This window comes from Archocentrus centrarchus, chromosome 11 (assembly GCF_007364275.1).
Source record: "Archocentrus centrarchus isolate MPI-CPG fArcCen1 chromosome 11, fArcCen1, whole genome shotgun sequence".
In the NCBI taxonomy this organism is placed as follows: Eukaryota; Metazoa; Chordata; class Actinopteri; order Cichliformes; family Cichlidae; genus Archocentrus; species Archocentrus centrarchus.
In genome coordinates this window covers 18,151,954-18,168,842 of record NC_044356.1, presented here as the reverse complement: position 1 = coordinate 18,168,842, position 16,889 = coordinate 18,151,954, and the positions used below count along the sequence as shown (strand labels likewise).

The 16,889-nt window shown below is 39.4% G+C and overlaps 1 protein-coding gene across 2 annotated transcripts; it reads right to left on the bottom strand.

Moving 5' to 3' along the window:
* Window positions 1–131: 131 nt before the first annotated feature.
* On the bottom strand, window positions 132–16,669 carry grinaa (glutamate receptor, ionotropic, N-methyl D-aspartate-associated protein 1a (glutamate binding)). Of its 2 annotated transcripts, none has more exons than XM_030740665.1 (7): window positions 16,511–16,669; window positions 4,173–4,508; window positions 3,777–3,895; window positions 3,468–3,668; window positions 2,549–2,677; window positions 2,254–2,397; window positions 132–1,888 (listed from the first exon to the last, which is right to left on the bottom strand). In XM_030740665.1, the coding sequence occupies exons 2-7, from the start codon at window positions 4,474–4,476 to the stop codon at window positions 1,739–1,741; spliced, it is 1,047 nt and encodes a 348-aa protein (XP_030596525.1). In that variant the 5' UTR covers window positions 4,477–4,508; window positions 16,511–16,669; the 3' UTR covers window positions 132–1,738. The 2 variants fall into 2 exon arrangements, with proteins under 2 accessions (XP_030596525.1, XP_030596526.1); XM_030740666.1 differs by having other exon boundaries at window positions 3,777–3,892.
* Window positions 16,670–16,889: the final 220 nt, after the last annotated feature.

Here is a 16,889-nt window from a genome sequence, read left to right as displayed (position 1 = left end):
CCATAGAACCAACCTACTGGACTGGCTGGTTTTGTTTAATAATAATAAAAAAGTAAAGGGGCTCACAGTATTATATTTCCTTTATCTGATCTATAGCATCATTAAACACCTGATACACTAAAATCAACACACAAAGCTCAACCTTTTTAATCACTGTATTTGTTTTAATGAAAAGCCAACAGCTGTGTGGGGGAATTCAATTTAACTTTGATTTGATGCAAATATACAATGCAAACAGACCTACAAAGCCAAAACTTACTTTATCTATACACACCAAACCACTAAGGAGATCTATATACACGTGTTAGTTGGATACAAACACAACAATTTAAAAAAATAGTCTAATGGGGCTGCAATACAATAGTGTGTCCCCAAAACAAGAACAGCTGTACTGTGTGCATTTTCAGCACATGCAAACGAGGAAAGGGTCATGCAAGAGGTGAAAGATCAAAATAAGTTAGAGAATAAAAATATTCATGTTAAATATATAATTCATCTTCAGTGTCCTTGCATGTAGGAGTATTTTGGCTTCAAGTGCATTAAGATTTGAGAGTTTCACTTTAAGATTTCAAACAGCATGTAATGGTTTCAAAATCCTGTCGCGTAAGGAAGTTACAGTCTGAGATTCTTCTCCTCTGTGCCTCACACTGAATTTAAAGAAGCCCCGTTATCTACCACAAGTTCAAAGTCTCATGTCCTTTAAGCACAATACCTGTCTACTTCACATACATTTTTAATCATGGAAAGAAATGGCAGAGCCTAAAGTAATTAGTCACAATGACAAAAAAACAAAAACAAACCAGTAAATCTTCACTTCACATTAATGACCAAACAAGAGTAAACTGTGAGGAAAATAAAGGAAAAACAAAGGAAGAGAAATAAGAGAACATCTCAGCTTTTAGAAAAAAAAATGTAATTATATATTAATTTATGTTTATATACATCCAACATTGAGCTTCATTCTTATGCCATTCCAAGACAGCCTATTCATTGCTGAACACATCCATATAAATTGCTCCAGCATGCCTCTCAGAGGTAGGGGGGATACTGGCATCATATACAGTAAAACACATAACTATTTACAGCTGTGACAAGCAAGCTAGAGGCATTCCTCTGATAGTTGTATATAACCATACCACGTCTTTAGTTGTGTTTCCAGTTTGCCATGCAGAGTTACTTCACACCAGCAGGCTGAAAGGGAGCGACATAAGTTTGTGAAAACAGACAGATTTGAAGGACTGCATTTCTAATACTAACTTCTCTTCAGGCAAAGCTGGTTGGTGTCAATGTTGGTGTCAATCACCCCTGTTCTTTTTCTATTTAACTTCTGCAGCAGAGCCAGGCTGAGAGCCGAGCACCCACAGGTTTATATGTTTTATTCTGCCATACTAGAAGTCGAGGTGTAGGTAATGTAGACATAGCCATATGTGTTAATAGAAGCAGAGGACAGTTAGAGCAAGCACAATGGTCAAAAGTGAGGACAGATCATTATGGTCTGTCATTAATGGCAATATTTTTATTTCAATAAATAAATAGTGCCCCTCTCAGCTGACTGTTAAGACTGGCTGCATCATCTTCACAGCACCCACTACCTCTTAAAAACAGAACTCCGTGATGGGAGAGGAAACAAAAAGGATTCAATAAAGTGATAAAGTCAGAGAGAAGGGGCACTTCAGCAACATTTCACAATAAGGGAAGGTGTTCTCCACCTCCCAGCTGTTCTCCTGGAGGTGCTGCTTCATTCGCGGGAGCGTCCCACAATTGCCAGGATGTAGAGGAAAATGTTGATGATGTCAGTATAGAGGTTGAGGGCAGCAAAAATGTATTCCTCTGGACTCAGGGCCAGCTTCTTGTTGCCCAGGAGAAGCTGAGTGTCAACAGCCAAAAACTGTACAGAGAAAAGATGGAATTAGCTCAATTTATACTTTATATGATTTGTACTCTGGCAGTACATGACTATAGTATATGAAATGGCAACTGACAAAATACACAGTGAACATGTTAAAAGGTACACTCAGCTGGTTCCTGAGGTTATTTAATGGAAAACAAGAATGTTGTACTGGTTTAAAGGACGATAGCACTGATTTAGTGTGTAATTATGTATTCCAACAAAACTGGTACGTTCTCATAAAAAAATGCACAGAAGCCACTATCAAGAAGAGCAAAAAGCTAATACATAAACCACTTGGATGCCTAATAACCCTTCAAACAATTGATTTTGTTCATAAGACAAGGTATCTGTGGGACACTCACGCAGGTGAAGAGCAGCGCCCCCAGTGAGGCATAGACAATGTGCAGGATCTTGTGACGAATGAAGATGCACAGGATGGAGAAGAGTAACAGCACAATTAGGCACACAAACAGCACGCCCCGGCAGGAAGTGAAGTCATACTTGCTCTGTAATGACGAAAACAGAAATAAAGAAAAGAGACTGATTAAAAAAGAAAGCAAGATTTTTAAGCACTCTATGTTTCAAGAAATGTAATTCAAACTAAATTTAAAAAGCTGCTTTTATTGTGAAAAGAAGCAGTTTACTGCGTGTGCTGACCTGTAGTGAGAAGAGGACAACAGTGAAGCAAACCACTGCGGTGATGCCCACAGCCATGATGACGGTGTCTGTGTCATAGAAGCTGGCAATCATACCCACCATGTAGGAGAGGCTCAACGTCAAGATGGACTGCAAGACAGAAAATGGACAAATTACTTACAACACTGTTTACAGACTAACACTGAGATGAAACGGTCTCCCTTTTAAAGGGAGAATTCACCTCAAAAATTTAGTTTAAACATTTTCCTAATAATTACTGTATAATTGATCTGAACAGGACAAACTTGTGTACTTTTCATCTGGCCTGTTTTGGTGGTTTATCCATCTAAATTAATTTGATGTGACCTGCCCAGTTTTGGAGATATCAGCTGTGGGAACGTCTGCCTTCTCTTCCATTTAATGGAACTAGATGGCTATGTGTATGTGTGTGTGTGTGTGTGTGTGTGTGTGTGGGGGGGGGGGGGGGGGGGGGGGGTCTTTTAGTAAGCAGTTCATGATTTTTGAAAAGAGACACTGCTGCATAATGTCTCAAATAGTCTGAAGTGCCATTCAAGTTCAATTTTATTTAAGAGAAGGCAGACATCTCTATAGTCCATATCTCAGAAATTGGACAACTCAGACAGACAAAAAAACAAAACAAAAAACAAACAAAAACCTACAGGCCAATATGAATATGTTACTTAGATTTTTGGGTGACCGCTCTCTTTAAGGATCAGGGTATGACTGATTGCTATTTCATACCTCATACTGAATTTAGCCATGCCTGATTAGAATATATACAGTACTCCTTTCTAAGCCTTTCTTATTTTTATACAGATGAATATAGTAAAGAAATGCACATGTGGGAAGTCAGATTTTTGTAATATGTAACATAGACATATATATTTTTATTTATTTTGTGTTAGGAAAAAGTTCTTACCAGAGCAACCAAATTCCAGGGGTGCTTACGGCGGAAGTCTCCGCAGCAGCTGAGGACGATCAGAGACACGAAGAAGACTGCATAGGACACGTAGTACGTCCACGCATTACGACGCACAAATATCTTGGCATCATCGACAAAGGTGAAGATAGCAACGAAGGAGAAAGTGATCAGCAGCTGCACAGTGAGAACCATGAAGACCTGGGAATAAAGAGGAATTATTTTTAGGTAATATGATTTGGTTGTATTGTGTATTCATGTCAGTTATGTTACAATCTGCATTTACCTGTTAGAAACAGAATAACCTACTTTTCTGATGAAGGCTTGTCGGATGTTCTTGTCCTCCAAGCCAGAGTTGGTGAACTCATCGTTGTCATAATAAGATGGAGGCACGTCACCATGGTAACCAGGGCTACCTGCAGGTGCTGCTACAACAAACATTATAGGATGACAATTAAGGATTAAAAAGGGCAGAACGATTGGTGTTTTAAGCACACTCTGATTGTCCATTCATCTCTACTGAGTCTGATCTACAGTGCAGACAGTGATGCGCTATTCTGTTAGCTGAGAATGAGCAGAGTCAAATTACAAATGTGGACTGGTGTTTATACACAACTTTTTTAGTGTTAATGCCCACTAAGAGCACTCTATGCACATACACTATTGTCTCATTAATTATCTCAGATCTTTAGTGTAACCACTCACCCATGGGGTCTCCAGGAAAGCCTTGGTGTGCAGGTCCTTGCTGATATGGCCCCTGAGGGTACGGTCCCTGTGGGTAGGGCATCTGAGGGTAGGGCATCTGAGGGTAGGGACCGGGAGCAAAACCTGGGCCTGCCTGGGGGAAGCCGGGCTGTCCATATCCACCCGCTGGTGGGTATGGCCCTCCTGGGGCTTGACTGTAGTCAGGAGGGGGCACCCCAAACCCTGGCTGAGGGGGTCCATAGACATCATTATGAAGTGGATTGCTCTCACCCATTATCGGGTATCTACTTTTGTCCTCGGACATGACGCGGAGAAAAGCTCACTCTGCTTTAAAATCTATGAAAAGGAGAAAAGAAGAAATATACTGTAACTACTTACAAATGTGCATACTGCGCAAGTATGTAATGTAACAAACTGACAAAGACACAAACACTGCATCTGCCTGATTTAAAGGGGACAGGCAAACAATTCAGTAGAAGGAAAGGTAGAGGGACTGAGCAGGCCTACAGGACGCTCCCGTTTTGTTGCACAAGCAAAAACTCCGCTATATTATTACCAGCAGTGACAGCTGGTATTAATTTTAGCTTGTGACATTCAGGCAACTGAATGGCTCTCTCTGCATACTGTCATGCCAAGATCTAGTCTTACTGTAGTGGAAAATAATACAAAGGCTTTTTTATATTGTTGCAACTGTGCATGAAGCACTCGCAAGTTCACAGGTGTGTAGCTGGTATTAGAGTGAATGAACTGGGTGTGGCTCAACCAATGAGTACATAAGGGCACCTGAAGCAGGGGTGGCAGACTCAATAACCTCTTGCTGAATTTTATGTAACTATTATATATTATTTTTTTTTTTTTAACCATGTGTTATCTTTTTTCTGTGTTGCCTGCCATTGTTTTTCCCCCAGTCACTCTTTTCTTTTTTCTCTCAGTTGTATGTTTATGTGTGACTCTGAAGTTTTGGTCTCTGTTTAAATTTACTCTTTGCCTCTGTCAGAGCACTTTGTAAACTGCAAAGGTAAATAGGTCAGGCTAAGTCTACAAATAGGTGTGGTAATAGCTACAAGTTCTGTATTAAGGCTGTTTCTGTTGAGACCAAAGGGAATGGCTTATATTTATGAGTTTAGACACCAGTGGTATTTCCCTGGGAAACACTGTACTACACTGTAATGTGAGAAAATAGGTCAGAGGTTAGAGTGTGAACACTCTGAACACTAGACAAGACACTTGCACTTTGATCCTCTGAAGAAAGATCGTGGGAAGAGTGTCTGATTGTCCTAACTGTACAGCAAGTCCTAACCAACAAAGAGGAACAAAAACAAGAAAACGGCACAATGCTACATAAGCTGTTGGCAAAGACTGCAGTTCCTAGAAAGACAATCTGACAAATAAACTTAGCACAAAAAGCAAGGAAATTTGTGTTTGTTCCATTATTTCTTTGTTGTATCAAGGTTTCTTGGTGATAAATTTTACACTGTTGGAAAGCTTGTTTATTTCCCCTTAAATGGTGCCACATTTGTATGGGATGGAACTCTATCCTCCAAGATGACAACAGAGTGGGGTTTATAAGAGACTACCTCCAGAATTTGTGAGTGGAGAGGATGGAATGGCCTGCCTGCAGTCCTGACCTCAGCCCCATTGAACACTTGTGGGATCAGCTTCCCGTTTGTGCTACAGTGACCAACACAACCACATTGGCTGATTTGTGACAAATGCTGGTTGAAGAATGGGATGCCATCCCACCACAGTGTGTGACCAAGCTGGTGACCAGCATGAGGAGAAGGTGCCAGGCTGTTGTGGTTGTGTATGGTTTTTTTTTCACATGCTGGTGAGGCCCCTGTTTGTTAAATGAATAAACTGCTAAATTGCCAATATCTTTTGTTTCTTCAGACTTCAATCATCCAATCCAATAAACACCACCAAACTAGATAACAAGCCTGACTGTCAGCACCTGGTACCAGAAGCTCAAAAAAAAAGCGTCAATAGCAGAATAAGCTGTTTGGCATTGGCAGAGAAGATTTGGCAAGTTTTTCATGGATGCACACCACATACTGAATTCTGCTGCACAACCCACAAATGCATTTTCCTTACAAATGTGGCAGCATTTAAGGGAAACTAACCAGGCTTCTTGCTAAACAGCTGAAATTCTCAGCAGGGTGCAGCGCTGGGTAATCATCCACTAGCTAGAACCCTGTTCTCGCTATATTTTGTTTATTACCAAACAGAAAAACAGTATCATAAGCATGATGTCTGAACTAGGTAATATAAAGGCTATTTTGGTTTTATTTTGTTTACACAACTGATAGATCTATGGACTGAATCTTTGCTACCACAGAAGAAATGTAAGTTTTTGTGAATAAATCTGATCTCAGTGAAAACTTTACAAAGAATGATCGACTACATTCATATCTGCTTAAAACTGCCAAACCCACCACCTTCATGGATGTGAGCTGAAGGAGGAAGAAATTAAATTAGAGTGCAAATTTTGTTCACACACCAGTGCTGACAGTGTTTCCATGGATGCAGGTGCCACCTTCTACATGTATTATTAATCTGCCTAAGGAGGCGGCCTGACATATTGGCCATTACTGCAATGACCCTCCTCCCACTGGGCCCCTGCACAACCTAGGTCACCAGGTTTATGTCCTATTTGCACTGTAATCTATAATGCTAACAAGGCATCTAAATGCACAGAGCTCAACAACAGAAAACAAAATTACTCTACAGAGAGGTGCAAAAGGCAAGTAGTCCACATCTTCCAAATGTGCTATGCAGGTTTCATATTAAGGCCTGAAATCCCCAGAGGAGAACTTGCTGAAATGGCAGAGAGCCAAAAAGCCACAGAGTCAATTCCTGGTTTCAAAAAAACACATGGGGTGCTTTTCATTGTTAACTTTTGCCTTAATGTCCTCTCCTCCTTAAATTGGGAACTTGCCCTCCCCCATAATAATCCCTTAATTTTACCTAAGGGAAACAAGGAGATGAGAGGCTTCTGGAGGACCTTAGAGAGTGGAAGAGAAGCACGTGAATCTCTGCATCTCTCAAGCCAGTTCACACATGAACTCCAGACAGTGTCTGAAGAATCGAGTTGGGATATTATCCACACTTCTTCCTCACATTTAGCACACAGCAGGAGACAGTCTGCTTCAGATGCATCTCATTTTTGGAAATACTGCATCTGGTTTATGCTAGGGTGGCACCTTTGTAGAAGATGCAAGAGACAAGAGAATCACTCTCTGTGAATTAGAATTATTGCTCTACAATAACTACACAGCTACAATTGGCCATGACATAGATCCAGGAATGTGTCAGGGTAAAGATCCTTATAGGGACGGACTGAGTTTGAAACTGTGGGCTGATAATATTTTGAACATAAATTTGGACAAAAGCTAAAGCCTATACTTTTTTCAGTCCTTCGTTTTCTTATTTTTTAAAATCTTTCAACTCTTGGTCACATAATTTTTAAAAAAATATTTAGCCATCAGAAAACTGACAAATAAATAAATATTGAGCAGCTACACTGGTACCGTATATGCCATCTTATTTGTCATTAAGCTGATATAAATGAACAGGGCAAATAATCACCAGATACATCAGTGACTCCTTGCCATTTGGATTGAGTCAGACAATTATGGAGGACCAGGAGAGTCACACACATCGAAACAAATCATTTAATGAGTGAACAAGGGCATCATTACAAGTCAAACCACTAACGTCATATACATGCTTAAATGCCTGTGTGGTTTGGCCTATGTTGGCAAGACCACACGACAGTTGAAAACTAGAATATCAGAACATCGCTCAAACATCTGTAATCATGATATTAAAAGCTTGGTTGCAATCCATTTTACTCAGGCCGCACACAACGTATCTTTTTACATTACTGTGGCACAGAAGCCATAAAACCATCGCGACGTGGCAGCAATACTAATTCTCTCTTACTAATTAGGAATACAGATTTCCTTTTCCTCTTAGCTATTGTATTAGGTTTCAGATTAGCTTCTTCATTTAGCCTTTCCATGGTTCTTTTGCTGGCATCACTGCATGTAGCCTCAGTCTTTTAGGGTCATGCTAATTTGTGAAAATATTACATCCCAGCAGTGCTAGCTAGCTACCGTTTTTAATAAGGTAGTGTGCTTTTCACAAATAAATCTTAAAGCAGCTCAAACTGTTAGACTCAGCACTGAGCTCTTTTACACTAATATACAGCATTAGAGCAATGGTTGCAACCTACAGCCCTTAAAATTATTAAAATGCTGTCTATAATCACTTTCATCAGTCCAGACGTTACCACACTACTTCAGGATACTCAAGATTTAAAAAGACTGAGACAAGTTGATTACATTGGCAGTTGTCAGCCCAGCCATTCCTTATATTAATGCCCTCTGCCAAGACAAAGAGTAGAGATGACTCAATTGATTTAAGTTCATTTGTTTTAATTACGAGAGCACATATTGATTCTGAACTGAAAATAGATGAACATCAAGGACCACAGTTTTATTTTATTTATTAATTCAATTAGTAAATTCATGTACATTGATCCCTCACCTATCGCGGGGGTTATGTTCCAGGGACCCCCGTGATAGGTGAAAATCTGCCTTATATTTATTTTATTATTTATATATATTTTAAGGCTTTATAAACCCTTCCCACACTCCTATAAACCTTTCCCTCACTCTTACTACAAATTGAAGATGAAGATGATGAATTGCGTAGCATTACAGCTCTTTTGAAGGCACCACTTCATCAGGTGCTTCATCAGATGGTGTAGTATCTTCTCCCTCGGCCATAACTTCTATTTCCCCTAAAGAAGTAGGCATAACTGATCTCTTTGTCCAAGTGATGAACATAGTTATGGGGAGTTATATAAATACCTATATACTGCAAAATCCCATAATATAGCTAAAACTCCGCAATACAGAAATAGATATATATTTTAAAAATCTGCGATACAGTGAAGCCGCAATAAATGAACCGCAATATAGCGACAGACGACTGTACAACAGCAGGACACTATATGAATTCATCAAATCCTGGCCTCTTCAACAGTATGTTAATCTAAGAAATTTTCTCTAGTGAAACAATATGTTAAAAGTGATCTAAACTCTCCACTGCGGCTGTCCCGTCCTGTTCATGCCCACTTTTCAACTTTAACTTTTCGCTTTCTAGCAGGCATTGTTCTACACATAGGAGGTTAGGCTATGTGCTGTTAGTTTATTGAAAGACTGCACACAAGCACTTTTGTGTAGGCTGCAATTCTTCACTCTTTGTAGTCAAATGAAATTAAATATTGTACTGAGGATTCTGCTTAAGATACTCATGAGGAAAACAAGGAGAGACGCACTTGTGGAACAGGCTGCAGGCTGGCTTTACAATGGTGGAAAGGCCTGTGTTGTTTAGACTACACCTACTATATGTATACAACTGCAAAAAAAAAAAAAAAATACATATGTACATAAGTATCCATTCATCTCGAGATTAGTCTAGTAGAAATTATGTTTACTCTTTCTCCTTCCTGTCTTTCCAGGCCACACCGAATTAACGGTGAGGATTATGCAACACTGCTCCATTTTGCACTCTAGTGTGCATCCTCATGATCCCTGTCTGTCAGTAGGACAGTGCAGTGAGACACTGTAGACAAACATGCTGGCAGTGCTTCACAGTGACAGTCTGCATTAAGATCATAACAGATTACAATCATTATCTGAGGAGCCAAATCCCACCCCAGACAACAATGGTTGCATAAGAGGGATGCAGTATACACCCAGTAGCATATTTCTGTTGGATTTCTTGAAGAATGCAATATGCAGTCAGTGTTAGCTTACATAATATTGACAGAAAAATTTATATAGACAGAAATATAGATCAACTGAAGAAGCCCTGACATGTAAATAAATATACAACCCTATATAAAATCAAAGATGCCTTGACTAATCATGTGACACACAAAGCATGTGATATCTATGGAAAAAAAAAAAAAAGTAAAAAAATTGCCATGCATAACATCAAAAATTTGAGTAAAATGTCTCTAAATTCTGAGTTAATAAGATGAAATTTCGAGTTATCTCTGCCAGTCAGGAAGCTCCATGAAGGTATGTCATTTCCTTGTTACCTGAAAGCAGAAGGCTGAAGGCATCAGCTGTCCAACAGTTCAACATGAAAACATCGATTCCATACATTTTATGCAGCTCTTATTTGCTGGAAGGCATTCGAAGGTCAAAAACCTGCACTATGTTCACGTTTGCTATACACTGCTAGCTAACTGATACTGTCACGACCCAGTTTTGAGTGCACAGACGTTGGTGTCATCTGCTTCTGCGTAACAAGGAAATCAACTCTTTCACGGAGCTTCATGATTTGCGGAGCCAAGTCAAAATTTTGAGTTAGGTATCTCAAATTTCGAGAGTTTTGAGAGTTATGGATAGCAAAAATTTATTTTTTTTAGTGGCCGAAACCACTCTGCCCAATGTCCAGGAAAAACCTCAGTGTGCAAATCATGTAGGCAGCCGAAGAGGTTTAAATTATGTACAAATTGAATGTGTCACTGTAACATGTGACTGGTGTCAGTGATCAACCCTGCAAAACCAAATATTTTACACTTTGAAGTCCAATACCAAAAGTACCAGTTTCTAAACAGAAAAGACAAAGGAAGACAGCAAAATCTCAAAACCGAGAACATATGCCAAGGGAAAAAATTTGAATAAAAAAACAAAACAAAACAAAAAAAACAGCTTCAAAAGGCTTGTGGCTGATTAACTGTTCACTTGCTTCTCTTGAGTAAAGCAAGAACTTCTGTATTTCTATTAATTTGCAACTGCCTGATGTAAATCATTTGCTGAGATTTTTTTTATATTACTATGATGAAACTATCCTTAAGGCTTAATTTATATTCATGTTTCCAAACTCTAGTACAGCTTAAGAGGATATTAAAAAAAAAAAAACATTTAACAGAAGTGACAGCACACTTTCTTTGGTGCTGTATTCATCTGCACTGCTCTGTTTGTGGCTATGTAAAATGGATTACCTGGTATAATCCAAAGTAACACAACACAAAGTCCAAGGAACAGGACAACAACGTCAGAAATACAACTTAACTACAGCTCTATCAGCAGACAGCCTCCTCCTCTGACAGTTTAACAAAATAACTTTTCCCTCTGTCTTGATTAATTAAAACGTGCCAGTGTTACAGCCTTAAAAGCACACAATTTCCTAAATTTAAAAGCTTTAAAAAGTCAATTAACTGTTTTAAAAGGAAAAAAAGAAGTTTAATACTTTTCCTTTATCACTCAAGGGTAAAAGTTCAATTTAGCAGCCAACAACCACAGCAGTTTCACTTCTACATCTGAGGTCAGTACAGTCAAGACAGTTTTAGTTTTTAGAGTCAGTCTGAGGCATGGTTCCTACAGCTTTACAAGCATTACGTGGGAGATTTCAAATCCTCTTAGGACAGACGCCCCATTGCCGTGGATAAAGACAGTGCTGCTATCTCTGGCTTCTGCTGATAGCTATCGCTAGTGGAATTAGGCTGAAGGGAGGGACTCAGTGGGCTAGACAGGGAGACAAGTTAACACAATTAGGTTACCACAATACCTCGACAAACCCACAGACAACATGCTACATGCATGCCTGAACGACACAAGAGGCAAAGTTACAAAACAGGAACAGCTGCACAAAGCTGTGGGGCCAGTATGGAGGTCAAATATGTGCCACTGCAACGACTTTAAATGAGAAGTTTTGATCTTTGATAGTAAAATATATTTAAAAACTAAGCATACAACACTACAATAAAACTGTCCATTACTTTCTAAAATCTGAAAAAAAAAAAAATCGTATCAGTTATTGTTTGAGTTGGTTTTCATCTCAAGCAATTACTTGTTTGAGCTGAAAACATTTGGTTTTCTTTTAGTTGCTGTAGCATGACAGTGATATCTTAAAAAAGAAAAATGCTGTTTCACAGTCACATGGTGTGCATGTAACTCTGCTGCAACACTGTTTTGCAACTTGTCTGCGAGATAAAAAGTCCCTACATGCTTTACAAAAACCACAAAGGCAGTTCAATTTTAACCAAACTCCTCAGATGACGCAGTTTATGTCCTTTTATTGAAGAGTCAACTGGACCACTTGGCTGATAAAATCCTGCACTGAGTTGCTCCAGCCAAGCCAGCAAGCCAGGGCAGCAGTATGATACTGCCATTGTGACATGCCGTGTCAGCAGCAGCAGCAGCTTTGGCTTTGTCAAACCTGCAGACATCTCGCCTTGTGGCAGATGGCTGCACTTTAGGAAGGTTAGCACAGTATAGCAACAAACTGCTGCCACTGTGACATAAAATCTGCTCAGTTTCTTCTTAAAATAGAAAAATGATCTTGTTATAGTGATAACATTATTCCTTCTGTTTTCCTGACTTGATGAAATGTTTTCTCATCAGCAACAAATATAAACAAATAATTTTGAATCATCTTAAGATAATGAGTTTCTAAGTTTACAAACTCAATGTAACTTGTAAAGAGATTTTACAACAGGCTGCTGTAGCATAACTACAACTCTAAGAAAGCTATTTATAACTAGCTCAGAGTTAAAATCAAATATTCACTCTCTACAGGGTTGCCAGTTTAAGGAGGTGGTGCTGGCAAGAGAGATGAACTCTGTTGGTTATGTGTCCAGATCTTATGCATCTCCAAATGTTTAATGTCACTCCTCTTCAATATTTCATCAGCACCAAAACACAACAGGCACACAGAAATCCAGTAATCATGGTTTAAGCAAATATAACCCACAATTGTATACCATTTAGCTCCAGATGGCACAAGATCGTGGTTTGGTCTTTCTCTGTAGTTTAGCTTCACTTAACACATGTCAAGGTTTATAAGGTCAAATGCAAAGGGTAAATGTTGCCACTTTACCCAGACTGGTTATATTTTAAGGTGTGTAGATTATTTATGGAGGACTTGTGGTAAACTAGTCACACCTACACAGAAACATGGGTAATGTAATGCTGGGATAGTTAAATGTTTAATTTTTATGTTTTAGTGCATATGTGCCAAACTCTAGGCCAGATCTAGACCCCAGTATCACTGTAGGTTCTCGCTAACAGGAAAAGGAAATGGAACTGAAAAGGAGGAGTGGAATCACTATTATAAATGTCAAAAAAGGTCTGAGAGTTAAATTAGGACTTTTATTGAGTGTTTTATATGTTTTCCTGTAAATCCCCTTTCCCTTTACCTGCTGATGAATTACCTTATTAATGTCTAAATACATAAAAGACATTAAAAACTAATTTGTAACCAAGCTTACAGCTATTACTACTACTACTACTACTAATAATAATAATAATAATATTGATAACAATAATTTAAAAAACAACAATAACTACTAATCCTTTTCATTTTATAGTTGAGGTCCTTACTTTAACAAAATTGTATGATGGGACACATATTTTACACTGAATTAAAGCACATCAATAAACTATACAAGTTGTTCTCATTTTCCTGTGTGGCCCTTAGTAAAATTGAGTTACACACTCCTGCAATAGGCTATCCACGGGTTTCTGGAAGAGCACACGTAGGCTAACATGACAGACTGCTACTTCCGCTGTATGGTTTTATACTTCCGGTTACCAGAGTTAGAGCCAGAGTTAATGACAAAATTCGGGTACTTTGTGCTGTAACAGGTGGCGTTGGAACACGAGCTTGGATTCAACTTGTGCTGTTCTCGGTTGTCACTACATCAGTCTGTACATTTTTTCAAATTATTTTATTCTGTAAATTTTTTCTTTTTCCCCAAAATTATACTACCCAGTTGCACATCCTATTACCGTATTTTTTTTCCTTATGTTTTAAGTTTTCCTTTAATGTACAGCCTTTTATTTTTTTACGTTATTTTATTTATAGCGTGACACTACAGTATACAGCCTACACAAAACTTAAACAATGCGTGCCTTCCACATGTAAACACAGCAGTTAGCAAGATGACAGCTGCGTGTCTCCCCGATCACAGGCTTCGGCCAGTCCAGTGTTTCTGTGATCTGAACATTCTGATATCCAGATCAGTGATATACCTTCCACAGAAAAGCTGCCGCATCAATACATGATTTCCCTAATCGGTGATACAGGAACAGCTGACTGTCTCCTCTACTCCACTTTCCCTTAGCATGACCCATGCTAAGTGCTTAGCTTGGCCGATGCGCTGGCTCGGCTCTACAGCTGCTTTAAGGAAAACGTTGCCTTGTTTGTTCAGCTTTACTTTATTGATTTTATTGCTTTGAATGTAATCTGGTGCTCTTATAATTACGTGTTTCCTCGCCATCAACACCTTCGGAAAAAACAAGGTAACTGATAATGTCGAGGTAGCTGACTTCGGACTAATAATTTCATGTCCTTTACACAAGTGACGGCTGAGGCACTGTGACCTCGCTGCTTTTTAAAACATCCTTGCAATGTATCCACCTCCGATGTGGTACCATTTAGGCCAGGTAAAAGAAACTGCAGTGTCAAAATGTTTAAATGAAGGGCAAGTGTGTAAGCCCGCAACCGTAAACAACAGCGCAAACGGAAGTAAACTACCGGCTTCCGCTATGAATTATGGGTAATTGCGCGAAGTCAGGAATACTGTGGATAATTGGCTGTGCTGTGAATGTGCATGTGTGTGTAGGTGTTGTGCTCGCTATGCAGAGAATGTCAGCTGTTATTTTTTCTTTACTTCAGCTGTAGCCACCAGCAAGGACGCTATAACCAGTTTGCTAGCGGGGGCTGTCATTAGCACTAGCGATCGTTCGGATTAAGTTTTTTATGTTTGTGTGTATGCTTTTTACTTGACTTCTGCAAACTCATTAGTGGAAGGAAACAACACTGTGGGACACATTAACCTGTTAACTGGCAGTACCAAAATCACCTGGGAAAAAAAAAAAAAAAACTACATAACGCCCTCTGGTTATTACCGTATTTGCTCTGGAAAACCCATCTTAACTGGCCACATCCGGTCTGCCGGACGTATGAAGTGCTCAAAATGGGAGGGTCTAGCATATATATAGCTAATGCTTTGATGCAGTCCTCTGCATTATATATACTGAAAATGAACCCCCTGATTTAGAAACTTTGTCAGATGACAACTTTTTGATCTTATCAACGAATGGGCTAAGTCAATGACAATATCTCCACTATCAGGGAAAGCCTGTATCCTTACAGTTTATTGGATAAACAGATATTTAATGCAGAGGACTGCATCAAAGCATTATCAATAAATGAGGTGAACCATAAGAGTAAGCAAATGATTTCCAATAGATCAACCAGCAGCCCAAACCTATGAGATGCAGTACATAAACCACAGAACAGCAGTATTTCCCCACAGTTCGAAGTGGAGCAAACTGAAAGTTAGAGATTTCTTATTTTTAAAAAAACAAAACAAAACTATATTTATCAAGATGTGTACAAATAATCAATAATTTCAGCGGCAATGTATTGCTACGATGCCACGATAATGATAGGGATATAATAGATTTATTTCATGTGACTCACTCCTAGTTCTACTTTTTGTATGTGTGGTATACTCCAAGTAACGTTCACAAAGGTCACAACAGCATCATTACAATATTAAAGTCATACACGATATTTGCTCAGTTATACTGAAAAACACTACAGATATTGGTAATATGTAAACTCACTAATATACCGAAATGTCGGAGAGACTAAATTCAAACTTGGGACAACTGGGACATGTTTAGAGGCGAAGAAGAGCGACTCGAAACCAAAACAAAAACATGGATCGAGGTTTTTTTTTTTTTTTTTTTTTAACGCTGCACCTGTATTTAGGCGCATCCTCCAGCAGGCCTCCGCGGCGCAGATAAATGCGACACTGCTACCACTTTCCAATACCGCATTCACCAACGTTACTCCCAAACTGCCGTGCCCAACAGTAGCAGCGGAGTGGGAATAAACTGCGAGCGTGTGGGTCACAGATACCCGACAACACCGAGCTACTTCGCCATGATGAGTCTAATCTGGGTTAGCTATGTTTTTCGGACGGTGACCACACGCCGCGCCCCCAAGTTGAGAGCACCGAGAGCTCATTTTAAAGCCAAAGAGCTGTTACACAAGCCTTTTTTCCCATGAGGGTATTAATAAACTAACTAATAACTCCTAATAACTGCTAATACCAGCATGTGTCTTCTAAATTTACTGCTTTCTATCCCTTTGACAGTTGGCGACAGGCTGGATGCTGACGGTTGCTAACAGAAAAAAAAGGGTTCCTCAACATCCACAGATATTTCATAAGGGAAGAAAAAAAAATACTAATAAAACACACAAACGCCCCAAATAGTCCCAAAAAACCATGACGGCGTTACCTGAAGTAAGTTTATTCCGGAGTAGCTGCCAACATGTACTCCTCCTCCACCTCCTCTGGGTTCTGTGGTCTCTGGACGACCGAGACGACGGAACCGTGACGTTTCAGACACGGCGTGGTCACGTGTTGTGTGGGAATCTCCGGTCATTACACAAAAAAGACACAAATGATTTCAGCAGCTGCCATATGACACGTTTTTTTTTCTTCTTCCATAACAGCATCGGAGTCAGGGGAAGACAGAGCTGCTGCGGTTAAATATATAAACAAAATGCTGCCGTGGAAAGATCTAGATAAACATGGAGAGTACTGCACGGCGGTCACGAGTCACGTGGTTTATAATCAGCTGGGTTTACATATTTATCTTTAACTGAATATATCTG